The sequence below is a fragment of the Colias eurytheme genome, chromosome 22 (assembly GCF_061535395.1).
Source record: "Colias eurytheme isolate Ceu_HAF_F1 chromosome 22, ilColEury1 Martin Lab GWU primary, whole genome shotgun sequence".
Lineage (NCBI taxonomy): Eukaryota > Metazoa > Arthropoda > Insecta > Lepidoptera > Pieridae > Colias > Colias eurytheme.
Genome location: NC_143001.1, coordinates 631,035 through 645,825, shown reverse-complemented (window position 1 = coordinate 645,825; position 14,791 = coordinate 631,035). Strand labels below are relative to the sequence as shown.

The 14,791-nt window shown below is 31.6% G+C and overlaps 1 protein-coding gene and 1 non-coding gene across 2 annotated transcripts; both read left to right on the top strand.

Moving 5' to 3' along the window:
* Positions 1 to 164: 164 nt before the first annotated feature.
* Positions 165 to 9,363, top strand: LOC149898504 (juvenile hormone epoxide hydrolase-like). Its single transcript, XM_090115024.1, has 8 exons — positions 165 to 243; positions 4,062 to 4,247; positions 4,555 to 4,782; positions 5,766 to 5,930; positions 6,712 to 6,897; positions 7,557 to 7,719; positions 8,031 to 8,262; positions 8,708 to 9,363. Exons 2-8 carry the CDS (start codon positions 4,062 to 4,064, stop codon positions 8,928 to 8,930), a joined length of 1,383 nt encoding a protein of 460 aa, XP_089971150.1. The 5' UTR covers positions 165 to 243; the 3' UTR covers positions 8,931 to 9,363.
* Positions 9,364 to 13,600: 4,237 nt separating this feature from the next.
* On the top strand, positions 13,601 to 13,672 carry TRNAG-UCC (transfer RNA glycine (anticodon UCC)). Its single transcript has one exon. It is a non-coding gene; the product is annotated as a tRNA-Gly (tRNA).
* Positions 13,673 to 14,791: the final 1,119 nt, after the last annotated feature.

Here is a 14,791-nt window from a genome sequence, read left to right as displayed (position 1 = left end):
TGTAATATAATACCAAGGTAATATTAAAACAAGTTGTGTAGTTAGGTACGATTACATTGACTCGGTATCATAAATCATTACCTCGATATTATTACATTCAAGTATAGAAATACATACTTGAGTACCTCATATCTCAACAAAATAATATTCATAATCATTTAGTACACTGCTTGAGCATTCAACAGTTTAAAAATATTCAATCGTGGGTTGAGACGTATAAATTGCTGTAGTTCACGATTAAAGGTAATACCTACACACTATTTAATATTTACCTATCTACATTCGTATTTTAAGCGCTATATTAACGTTTTTCCCAGTATAATATGTAATGTATCTAAATAATAATATGTACTTACTATTTTAATGTATAAAAACTTGACTAACCTATTTTAATAACGTTGAGGTTATCTTAGAAACAAAAACACAGGTTGATTCAGAAAACTTTAATTAAATAACAGCTATGTTCAGAAATGATGAAATAAATATTTGAAATGCTTAATTTTTTTTAATGCTATTTAGAGTACGAGTTATCGATTTTTTATCTTATCTCTAGACTCTATGGTTAAAACCGGCCGGTAGTTACGGCAAACAAATTATTAAAATTTTAAAAGTCACTACTCTATGACCTTTGATGTTTTTTAAAAAGTTTTCTCGATTTATACTTTTTTTACTCAAGTCGATTCAAATGCAATATTATGTCATTCTGATACCAATCAATATGAATAATATGCATGTGAAATAGATGAACATTAATTTGAATTTTAAATAAAAACTTTACAAGATTTTTATTAATTGATAACACGATGATACAACAATATAACGGATTACAAATTGCTTGCTAGCTACCGGTACCCTGTCAACATGAGAAATACATATTGTACAATAATATGTACATACAGTATTGTTATAATGCGGCCATATAAAAATGTTAAATCGAAGCCACTCGCGGTCAAGGCGCTCACTACAATTCAATTTATGCGGTTTATAATATAAGATAATAAATAATAATCTATTATTCCAATTCTAATGGTGTGATAAAAATGTAAAATAAACGTTATCAGCATATCATTGCAATAAATTATGTTTTGTGTTTGTATTTGTTTATTTTTCCATGTTTTTTATGCACTTTATATAATAAAACAAAATATAAGGTAATTAACATTTAAAATAGATGAAAATCTGATCAAGGCGAAATAGAATAAAATTGTGGGTTCTATTTAATTATGAAGAAAAATATTTTTGGGATAACTAAAAAATATTTTGTTTAAAGCGATGGTTTATGTGTTCATTGCATTTGAAATGAACAAAAAAAATAATAAGGCTACCTACACAAATATTAATGAATTTTGAGACATGCAAGCAGATTAAAACGACCATTCATTAGGAGATGTAGGTAAAGTAGTTATTTATTAGACCTGAATATGATGACTGACCAGTGACCACTTTGAACACCTTTTTAGGACGAAACGAAGTCAGAAGGCAAATTGTTCAAAATTTCCCGTAAAATCCGCTGTCGAAATGGGCCAAGTTAAAAAAGTTTGAAAATTTGACCACAGACCATAAAAAAAGATAAATATTACGTCTTTGCCACAGTCCAACTAAAAAATATTAAAAAAAGTAAAAATCAAGCGCGAGCGTAAGAGCTTGGAGAGCGAGAGCGAAAGCTTTTTTTATCTATCCTAATTTTAAAAAGAGAATTTGGCGCCAGTTCTTCTAAAACATAAAATTTTGTAGTTTGTGTTAGGTTACGTTTTAAATAGTGTAATGTATTCACCATAATTTAAGGTAGATTTAAAGTGAAATACGAAAACATGTTACAAAATGGGTTTACTTTGTGTTATCATTCCTTCATTCAGAATAATTGTCACGATTTCATGACAATGGTATAATATTGGTTCTATTCTTGTTAGTAAGGTACATAATTAAAATTAATCGCTAAGCGTAAAACTCGAGAACGCAGCCAAGTCTTTAAAACGTTTTTTACACAAAAGAAGGTTTCTTATGAAGAGAAAACACGAAAAAGGGGCAATAGAGCAAACAACGTTTGCTTGGGCCATAATGGCTTGGGCAGTATTTTTATAGATTTACAAGCGGTCCGCCCCGACTTCGCCCGCGGTACTTACATATTTCGCAATAAAAGGTTGGTCTATGTTCTATGTTCTTTCTCAGGGTCTAAAGATTATCTGTGCCAAATTTCATCAAAATCGGTCCAGTAGTTAATGCGTGAAAACCATACATACATACATACAAACCTTTCCTCTTTATAATATTAGTATAGATTATTTTAGTATCCCTATGTTGTTATGCAATTCATTTATGTTTTAATCAATCTATTTCTATTTCTATTTCGTAAATAATCTCTACATAAGACAAATAAAACAAAGTCAGAGCGGGTCGCTAGCTAGTTTTTTTTACCAGAATTAATTTGAAATTTCACTCCGGAACCATAAAATGATTCACATGAAATAAAACTAATCAACGGCACTATATAAAATCATTTAAAAACCTTCCGCCTAAGTATAAACAACTAGTGTTAAATTTTATGCTTAATAAAATAGGTAATATAATTTATTTAATTATTAGTACAAAATAATAGAACAGTGCTACTGTGCTATACTTTTTACGTGAAAAGGTTTCACTTTTTAGTTACATTTTTTCAAATTTTATGTGACATTATGTATTTTTTACATATTTTTTTTCAAGACGATAAGGTAAGTAATCATGGTTTGTTTAAGTTTTACGCCGCCTATTTTTTTTAGTTGATACTTTATTAGCTGGAAAACAGGGGCCGTATTATGACCACTTATTTCCAGAAAGTTTACGCCGTGAATTGAACTGACTGGCAAATTCATGTTATACCTTAATAAACCATGGCTGGTTATACTGGCCCAGAAGCAAGTAAATAATAATTTCTAATCGTGTTTGTTTGCCTGTCCTTATACATAATAGAATTTAAGTATTTTTACATACATAAAACCTTTGCTTTTCTCTAAAACAATGAACATAAAGCTATGTTTTATTCCCATTTTTTTTACAAGAATAGACATAGTAGATTTTTCAGTGTATTTTTAATAACTTTTAAGTTTTCTATTTCTAATATTATGTACATTACGATGTTTTCTGTCAAATTATTGTAGTAGTGGAGGCACAGATAATATAAGTACTATAGGTAGTAGGTGTATGAAGTATAGTTCCCCTTAGCTTTGGTCAATAGACCCAGTCTCGCAAGTCAATTGTTTTATAATTTGCGACATCCTAGAGGTAAAGGTAACAGAACAACTAACAAGGAAATCAAGGAATAGGTACTATTGTTCTGAGATTTTATTATGAATATATCGCAAAAATTAACTTCTAAAATTGATGTCTTCGAGAATGCTTTTATACACATATTTTAATTGTTTTCCGCCCGCGGCCCGTCATAGTCAAAGAAAAACCCGCATTCTTAGTTCACGTTTCCATGGGATTCCCGGGATAAAACCTATCATATCTCCATTCAGAGCTCTAACTCTAATCTGCACACCAAATCGAAAGGTGAACGGACTTTCGCATTCTAATTTATTAGAGATTTTTTGCAAATAAATAATTAATTTCAAATACATCTGATGCAACATTTACAAATTGAGATAATAAATTGAGATAATAAGAGGTATATGTATTCATTTTTACAAGATAATTAAATATATTGTATTTGCATATTATCTATGATTAGGTAGGTATGTCCAGTAATTATTTGTCTGAGTCTTTTTATCGAAAAATAGTTAAGTATTTAATTTGGCAACAAACATACATTCAATTAATACATTTTCATTCAATAACGTAATTAATAATTATATAATATCATCGCGGTACGTGAAAGGAACATTGAAATTGTTTCATCAAGAGCCTAGGCCATTAATGAAGCGGCTAGCCAGATGCGAAAAAATGTATATTTTCTTGATTTTTTTAGGTATTAGGTCTTTATTTTTTTTAGGTCCCCTTTTTGTGTCCCACTACTTCGGAAAATAAAAGTTTTTACGTTATTTTGTTAAATACAATCTAAAAGTCCCCTTTATATTTTACAGATGGCAAAAATGCTGTTCTTTACGCTGACGGTGCTCATAATTTCCGGCATAGTCTGGTATGCAGCTAAAGTGCTGCTGCCCCAATCCCCACCCCAGTTAGATTTGGAGGAGTGGTGGGGGCCAAAGGAGATGAAAGGGAAGGAGGATAGAAGCATTCGCCCCTTCCAAGTTAACTTCTCTGCTGAGGTATGTATCAAGAAAAATGCTATAGATTCATCATCATCATCTTCCCATATTCCCACTGCTGGGACACGGGCCTCTATGAGGGTATAGCAAAGATTAACATGATACGATTGTAAATATAAAGTTCATGAGTAATAATTATTTTATTAATCTGGTAATTTGTAACAAGCTTTTTGTCCATGATGATGATGAAAAAGTAACACCGAACGCGTTTCGCGTTAATCACTGTAACAAAAATCAAATTTAAAAACACACTGATAATATTATCAACACAAACATCACCGATTAATAAATACTGCTATATTCCCAGCTAATAACAGACCTCAGACAGAGATTAAAAAGCCACAGACCAGCGGTTCTGCCGTTAGAAGATGTTGGATTCCAATATGGCTTCAACAGCAAGGCTTTAGCGCCATGGGTGAAATACTGGGCAGAGGAATATCCATTTGCTGAAAGGCAGAAGTTCCTAAATAAATACCCGCAGTTTAAAACCAATGTGCAAGGACTGGATATACACTTCATCAGAGTTAAACCTGAGGTAATGTTTACTTTTATCTATACTAATATTATAAAGCTGAAGAGTTTGTTTGTTTGTTTGTTTAAACGCGCTAATCTCAGGAACTACTGGTGCGATTTGAGAAATTATTTCGGTGTTAGATAGCCCATTTATCGAGGAAGGCTATAATATATCATCACGCTAAGACCAATAGAAGCGGAGCAATGCGGGTGAAACCGCGCGGAACAGCTATAGTAATCTGATATGTTTCAATTTTTATGTAATCGTACTCGTACCTATTTCATGTGAACGATATGTAAATGCTACAAAAAGAAACAAAAAAGTATTAGTTCGTGTGTAAGCAAAATTATCCTGTATTTTGTAGTACATACAATGTTTGCTTGCATTTGTTTACGTACCTACTAAATAAGTACATAAGTAAATACAATGGAAGCGTGTGCTTGTATCTTCATAGCAACACCTGTTTACATAAGGTTATTAGAGATACATAGAGTCTAACTAACCCACGGCCATGGTAGAATCAGTCGTGATAGCCATATTATAGTCTATAACCTTCCTTAATAAATTTACTGTTCACTTTAATATTAACTTTATAATATTCGAAAAGTAGTTCCCAAGATTAACTCTTTCAAATGAACAATCAAACAAATTCTTCAGCTTCTCTATGCGTTATTATAATCCTAAATAATGTGAGTATAAAGCAATGCCATCTATGAACTTTCACGTGAAATAGTAAACTACCGACATAACTTTCAATTATTTGTACGTAGTGACATCTAGGAAGACTCTCAAAATAATAGCACTGGCTATTAAAAATACTTTCTATTAGTATACGAAGTAGTCTGTGTTTCTATACTACGTATTTTCAAAAGGGCACAGACTAATAATAATATACTACGAAAAGGGTATCCAGATTTAGTCACTAGTCACTACCACACCAAAATTACACATATTATTATTATTTACAAGTAAATCATGTAGTTATTTTTATTCCTGTCTTCCAGGTTTCCGACAAGGTGAATGTAGTACCTCTGCTGCTATTACATGGCTGGCCAGGCTCTGTCCGGGAGTTCTACGAAGCAATTCCCTTGTTGACTAAACAACAAGACGGCTATGACTTCGCGTTCGAAGTGATTGTACCAAGCCTCCCGGGATACGGATTTTCTGATGTAAGATTACAGCATTTCTAGCACATTTTCTGAATGTTGATGATTCTGCAATTAATACACGAATAAAGATTTGTGTAGGTAATTTTAGTGGGAGATATAAAAATCCTACAAATGACTTATGATTCGAATGTGACGCCTGTTATCTTTCTGCATATGCATCTGCATCATATCTTAATGCATCAATAATTTTTCGACATAAGTATTCTTTTGTTCTCTTTTTTTAACACAACGATGTGATTGATAAAATATAAAACCAACCTATGGCCGTTCCCAATGTCGTATCTATCTTCGGTTTGACCCTACTAAAGATAGGAAATGCTATTTATCTTTTGTTTTGGCTTCCCAATAAGCTTACTAGCGATAAGCTAACCTATCTTTGATCGCTATCTGTCGTCTGGAGGCCTAACTGCTTCTAGAGGTATATTTTTCTCTTTGAATTTGTCTATTTGAGCGTCCCAATAACGTTTTGACAGCTGTCAGCCAGTAATGGCCGTTTCCAATATCGTATCTATCTTACGATAGATAGAGCCTTACTAGCTATCGGAGATAGCTGTCTATCTATAACCGTAGTTTGAATATTGGGAACGGCCATTAATGGCCAAAGACGGCCAAATATATTTCTACATAATTATATTTATACAAGATTTAAGGGTACAAAATTTTATTTTCTTTCATAAATAATTAAGTAATGATCTAAGTTTTCTTTAATATAGCGAACAAGAGTGAAGTTTTTTCTCTTCGCATTCTACACTGTACAGATTATTATACTTAACCCTTACAGCCAGCAGTCCGTCCCGGTTTAGGTCCCGCTCAAATGGGCGTGATATTCCGCAACCTGATGAAGCAGCTCGGCTTCAAGCAGTTCTACGTGCAGGGGGGGGACTGGGGCGCGGGGGTCGCGGGCGCCATGACTGTGCTCTTCCCTAAGGAGGTTCTGGGATATCATTCCAATATGCTGTTCATTTCTGTAAGTAATTATCGTTTAGTTAGATTTTCGATGTTTCATCGGTATTGAGTTATCTCGTTAGAAAATAAGTAAGAGTTACTATAAAAATAAAAATAAATGGTTTGTTGTAACGCGATTTTAGAGTAGATACCTTCTTAAATTGGTTTTAATTTTTGTATTGTTATGAATTTTGTGTCCTGATACAGATATTCAATCTTGGCATATGCTGAACTCGATCCTTTTTAGTATTTACGCTTACGATATATTTTTCATTTATTTTTGCTTTTAATGTATTGTGTCTTAGATACTCTGTCTTACTAAAATAAATAAAATAAAATAAATAAAATCTTTATTTTGCTTTAAACACTTTTGTGTTTACTGTTTACAAAATAAACGTATTTTCTTTCTTCTTTCTTTCTTTCTTTCTTCTTTTATCACACAGAAATTATAAATTCCATCTAAATAAGGTGTTTACGCCGTTTAACGTGTTTTCTATTTACCTCTGATACAAGGTTCAAAGAATCAATATTATTTATTTATTTACTTCGACTACTAAAACTACTTCCAGAACAGTCTGTCGCGATTGCCATATCTACCATATAAGATAGTTTTAATTTGTTATCGCCAATAAGGCTTGTTTCTTTCTTTATTCATTATTACAAGCTGATAATTATTTCCAGAATGGCTGGTCCCAATTGAAAACAGTTTTGGGAGCCTTCATTCCATCCCTTGTAGTGGAACCTCAGCTCACAGACCGCATGTACCCTTTGACCAAGTTCTTTGCGTATTTGATGGAGGAATTCGGATATTTCCACTTGCAAGCCACTAAACCTGATACTGTTGGTAAGTGAAGAAAATTATTTAAAATGTAAGGGTGATCTAAATTCTAGAGTGTGTAAATTATTATTGTTTGTAAAGAATTAGTAGGTATTACGCGGTTTCGCGGCTCCGCTCCTGTTGGTCTTAGCGTGTTGATATATAGACTTCCTCGATGAATGGGCTATCTAACACTGAAATAAATTTTAAAATCGGACCAGTAGTTGCTGAGATTAGCGCGTTCAAACAAACAAACAAACTCTTCACCTTTATAATATAAGTATAGATTTTAAAATATTGTTAAAAACTCACTTTTTATAATAAAACAAATATTACAGGTATCGCTTTAACCGACTCACCAACCGGACTGCTAGCGTATATTCTAGAAAAGTTCTCATCTTGGACCAAATTCGAAAATCGCGCGTCACAAGATGGCGGCCTCAGCAAGTTCACGCGGGAACAGCTGATCGATAACCTAATGATGTATTGGGCTAGTAATAGTATAACTACATCTATGAGATTGTATTCTGAAGCTATGACTAACAAGAATCGTGGACTGGGATTGGATAAGTAAGTATATTATTTATTAAATTAAATAAAAAGCCTATAAGTGAGGAAAAGTGTGAATATTTAAATAACTAGATATTTCAGGGATTCGCCCGCGGGCTATAGCAAGAATTACTACAGCATATATTCTGATACATAAGCTACATCCCTCTCAAATATCATGGAAATCTATTCAGTGGTTATCGCATGAACGAGCAACAAATATACATACATACATTGTGATCACCATGCCTGACCCATCTAAAAATGACCATACCTATAGATAACCTAGAACTTATTAAAATAACAACGCTTTTTAATATTTTAGTTATATAGCATTCCTATGCTTTTTAAATGAGAAACGAAAAAGGATTCGAACTTCAGTCTTTTTGCCAAACCGGAGCAACGCCTAGCCTGTGAAAATAGTTTCTTACCCTTAAAAACTTTATTTTTAATATTTTTATACCAGATATACAACACCAGTACCAACATGGGCGCTACAAGCGAAGAACGAACTATTCTACCAACCTCCAAGCATTTTACGTATAAAGTTTACCAACCTCCTCGGTAACACGGTCTTGGATGAAGGCGGCCATTTTATAGCATTCGAACTGCCGGACGTTTTCGCTAAAGATGTATTTAAGGCTGTACAGAAATTCAGAGCTTTTCATGGCATGAAAACTGAACTTTAAGTTTGATAAAATATATTGTAGACATTGTATTACAGTAATGTTTTATTAAAGTTTGAAAATATATTTAAGTAAATGGTACACTGACGATTTACGACTTACGATTTTTTAAGTGAAAACTTCTTTAGCGGCGTTGAGCACTTTTTCTGTAATGGTAAAATCTTAAACTCGCGTCAGGACACGTGACCTGATCGAAAAAGCGTAAGACGGATGGATATCAAACATGCTCAACGTTAATAATCAAGTTTTCACTTCTGCCGGCACTCCCCCAGTGCAACCCGTCTTTTTTTTTAAATATGTATGTACCTACTGTTTCAGGAAATCTTTCTTCTTCTTAGAATCTTTGTAGAAAGTTTTCGTAAATAATATTGTTTTCTTTCCTTATACATAACTATAAGAAGTCCGTAGTTTAATAATTTCTAGATTTGTATTGTTTTAATTATAATAGTTAACATGCATGTTAAATGTTTGCGTCTGCTACTCAAGTATCTTGTGATTTTATTTGTATGAAATAGAAATCAGCATTTTCACTTAACTTTTCATACATACAGGCTTTCAAATCTTTAGAAAGATCTTTTTGTTGTATCTTATTCAAGAAAAATATAATTTCATATAAATTGTGTTTTCTTTAGCAAATAATAGAATAATATATTTTTAGATGATTCTTATACTTACTTAATAAATTTTATGGTGAAAAACTTTCATCAATTGGATCATGTTGAAAATGTGTCGTAGTATAGTTAGAATTGTTCAATAGGGCTGCGGGTAATGAATTATTATTATATTTATATTTTGTAAGACCAAGTTTTTTATGTTAAGTTAATAAGAATACATTTTTTTACAAATAAAGAACATTTTATATATTAAACTGTATTTTATTTCACTTCCTTCTTCAATCATTTACTTTTACACAGATTGTATGAATTTAAAATAAAGTTTATATTATTATTATCAGCTAATTGTCAACATTAATTAAAAATCTTCTCTTGACGATAAAAATACTAATGATTATCGGTCTAGCCATTCAATATCATTAATTGCAGTAATTACAATATATACAAATAAAATAGCCTCACACTATAACAATACCCCTTATATTATAAACACTTCCTTAATCCAATATAAATGATAAATAAAAATATAAACAAGCGAGTGGCAGCCCTATTGTTATCCCCACATAACGGCGCGAGGTGGCAACCCGGCACGCGTGCGAAGTGCTGATAACAGTAGGGTTGCTCCCAATTTGTTTTGGATAAGTGATTTTAGGGCTGGCAATCTTTTAATGATGCAATTTATATCTATTTGTTATTCTGAGAGTGATAAAATACGTTTACGTATAACACATTCACTACTGGTGTTATGAACAATATTTATTGTGCCTCTAATTTTATGGAAATGATGAAAATATTGTTACAATAAATTATTAGATTGTGAATGATAAAGACAAATGAAACTTAAATTGAGAACTACTTTTTACCTTTAAACGTAGCTTTTAATTTTCAAACTGTAAGATTTATAGTTACTATAATAATTAACATACGTGTAACAAAAATACAACTAAAAATGTATACTCTATAAATTACTTTATCTTCGGGATAATAATTTAATTCCTGCCATAAATCCCATGGCCAAAAATTAAGAATTAACACGCAGCTCAAGATATTTTAAGAGAAAGGGATTAAAAGTACTTATGAAGTTTAAATTTTTTTCGTAGGCATCATAAAATAACGGATCAAGTAATTAACTGAAGATTATTCGGCGCCATGTTTTATAAACACCGGAAAGTATAGTCTGCTAAGATTAGGGAGTAATTAATTTTTATCCTCTGAAAACTTTCACAAGAGCAAAAAAGTGGGAAAAATACGACTGTTATTTTAACAATTACGTTTAACGTACTAGGTACCACAGATTACTAAATAGATTCTACGTAGGTAAGTAGTTTAGGAAAAAATAATTAATCGATTCAGTATCTAATAAATTTATATATATATGTATTTGGTATACATACTCTCTTTACAATATCCAAATATTTTTTAAGTTTTTAAGTTCATTAGGAACGTTTAAAATCCTATCATATTTTTACTTATTTATTAAATACCAACAATCTTATCAACAGGAGTCAGGACCATACTTAACACAGTTCAAAGTACATTTCCCTCGAGAGAACAGATGAATAAGTTTAGGGCACTTTAGGGTTTGACAAATGACATCACACGTGACTGGTAGGCGCGATAGAGTAGTTATTATTTATCATTATATTTTGTGGTTTTATTGGCTATGAGAATATACGATTAAAATTAAAAATAATAGAAAACTATCTGAGGCTTTAAAATGCATGTAACAACAAAAATAATGTACAAAATGCAAGTAATATAATTATTTATATGTCGTGGCCATATCGTAAATTTGCTCATTTCATGATATGATTGGCCATTTCACGAAATTCTCATTGGTCGCATTTCGTGAAATGGCCAATTTAGTTTGGCCACATCATGATGTGGCTTGAGCAGATCAATGATAAGAAATCGTTTCACGATATGGCCAACTAAACGCGCGGTTTTTTCATGAAATGATAAAAATTATTTGATCATATCGTAAAATAGCTACATTAATCATTGGTAGAGGCGCTGCAAGCTCTGTGTTTATGTGATAAGATGGCGGCCGATGGCGAAAATTTAATTATTCGCAGTTAAAAACTTCATAATTCGCTTAATAACAATATGAAGAATGTCATAGCAAAGAATTTACGACGGTTCGAGTACTATGGAAAATGTGGATATCTTATATGTATTGAAGAAAAAATGCGTCTTAAATAAAATAATTTTAGACGCATTTTTTCTTTTAAGATATATATATATTTTATATATCCTACTATAGTATTATGATTGTTTGTTTTAACCTAAGTCTAACCTAACCTAACCTAACTGTTTTTATTGCAAAAACGATTCGCTTCTAGCATGCGCCGGCCGCTGCCGCGGCACTAACTTAAATGACATTAAACAAGTTTTTAAAATATTCTGAATTTTAATATTTTATGGACTCTTTATATTTTATACGATCTGGCCAAATGTGGATGGCCAAATCGTGAAACGTTGTCGATTTAACGATCTGATCAAACTATGTTGGCCATTTCATGAAATGCGACCATTTCGTGAAATGATCGATCATATCATGAAATGAGCTAATTTACGATATGGCCACGACATAGGGTCAATGTACCACTAGCTGACCAAGCGCCAATACATGACCGAAATTCAAATATACGCGCCAATTAAGAAAATACGGCAGCCCCAGATGATAGTTTATTGTTTTTTCTATAAAGCAACATCATCTATAAAATAAAAACAAACCTTGCTGCCATTGGTCAGAAATATTGACATTTTTTCAACACGAAGATGTAATTAAGTAGGTGCCCCGTAAGTAATCACATTTTTTACTAAGAGTTTTTTATCGGGAGTTGATTGGGAAATCTTAATTTATCTTGAATGCAATCGATTACTCTTTATATGTCTTGTTATAGGCATAATGTTGAACCATTCTGTTATAGACTTTCGGCTTCATTTTTGGCATGAACAGTTTTTCATGATTTTTAGCGGCCTGGTTATCTTTTGGAGCAACGAAAACAATTTTTCGCCTATTGTTGACCAGTATGGTCAGCTCTTGGTTCTTTATATTTTGCTAAGAAAGACTTGCTTTGGTCTGCTTATACCTACCTAATTTAACAAACCATATAAGCCGTAGTTAAGTCATAGCTTTTAGCTAGCATGTTGCATATTTCCAAAAGCTGACCACCGTAAGATTTTTATACCGAACTTAGTTGGTCAGGTTTCGGGGCCGAGAATATTATTAACCTTGAGTTGTCCACTTGATTTCCGTGACCAAGTGGTTTGATTTCATCAACCTATCTTTATTTATTAAATAATATATTTATTTATTAAACAAAACTAATGTTCGAAGAAGGACATTTTGTCCATTTTGAAAATGGTCAACTTTTAGAGTAATGATGGTCAGATATTGGTGAACAGTGGTCAAGTAATGGTGTTTTTAGCAGAAATAACTTTCAGAGTAGTTTTCATAAAACCTTTGAAGGTTATCAAATTGATATTAAGAACAATAGTTACAGTGAGTATTCAATTATCTGTGTCCCAAAAATAACATTGAACGTAAAACAAATAACCCGTTTTTTATATATAGCTAAAGATAAAACCGCTTAAATGGTCAACTAGTGGTACATCCACCCTATATATATCGTATATATACGATATATATACATCATATTATACGAACTGGCACTAAATCTCTGCACCGAATTTCATACAGGCTTCACGATTTTGATTAAAAGAGTACCTACCTACCAAAGATCAAAAACCATCACGTTTATAACATTAGGTAATAAGTTAATAATTAATAATAAATAAAGGAACAATAATTCTGTTCATAAAATAACAATAGATCTGTAAAGTGATTCTTTATTCGATCAAAATTAGTTACAACTTACAAGTCACTATAACAAAATGTTAAAACTATACTTTATTAATAGCAACTTGTTTATTACGTAAAATGTAAATAAATTAATAAAACAAAATTATAATAATTACAGTACTTACTTATCTAATTCACTTTACAGTTTTAATAAAAAATACAAGATTTGATTTTTCAAATGGGCTTCACAAGCGATGGTGGTGTAATGGTCAGCATAGTTGCCTTCCAAGCAGTTGATCCGGGTTCGATTCCCGGCCATCGCACACTTTTGTATTTTTTTTTATTTAATCCTTAAATTAATATTCTAATACATGCAATATTTTTGATTTTATTTTCTCTTATTTTTACAAGGAAAAAAATATTTCTAATATTCTTTTTTTTGTTCAGAAAACCAAAAAAATAAATTTACTTTAAATCTTATTGATAAGGAATTAATAAAGCATTATCCAAGCAATGAATTGCAAATCTCAAATTAATTCAAGGCAAATATTTTTATCGCAACCGCGAGCGGCGTCGGGTCACGTGGCTTGTGCTAATATCCTTATTGGATGCGTGCTTTATCATAATAATAAAATATATCTATTACCCGACTGTGCTAGAAGTAGGGTCATGGTTTTCAAAAATACCTAAGTATGCATGTATGAATATATTTCTCTTGAAATATAATTTAACCTCACCTTAGCAATTCAATATGTACCTAGGTGTAATAAAAATATTTTGAGAGATTTAGAGCGTCCGACTGAAGTTATGGTCCACGGAAAGTGTCTGGCATTGTTATATATTGTATTTAATTTTAAATTTTGATGATATTGTAGGTATATTCTCATTATAAGTTTGGAATTTGGATATTCGTTTTCTTATAATAACGGTCAAATATAACAATTACGTAGTTCATAAATTACCTAGTATCCTTACTTTATTCGCAAATGGCAAAATCAGGGTGAGAAGCTAGTATAAAATCAAAATATATCCAACTGAATAATCCCCTCAATTCATTCGAGATCACAATTGACGCGTGCTCGACTTTTTAATGCCCCTAATGTGGGGTGAGATTAACTTTTATTGATATTTTCTATGGGAATATATGTTTCAATTTCGATTTTTTTCCTGTTATGTGTTGTGAAGCATATTATTCTATATCTAATAGTGAATATTAGTCTTTGTTTCAGTCTTTATAACAGATGATGTAAAAAAATTCCCATGCCTCATCTTATTTTCTTATTTTGTAACCTCCTTTTTTTGAAGTCGGTTAAAAATTAGCACCATTTACCTTATCGACAGAATCTATACTGTACCTACTGTTACCAAATATTGAACATAAAATATAAATGTAATTTAGACAATAAAAAGTAAAAAAACTAAAACCCAACTACGACAAAAAA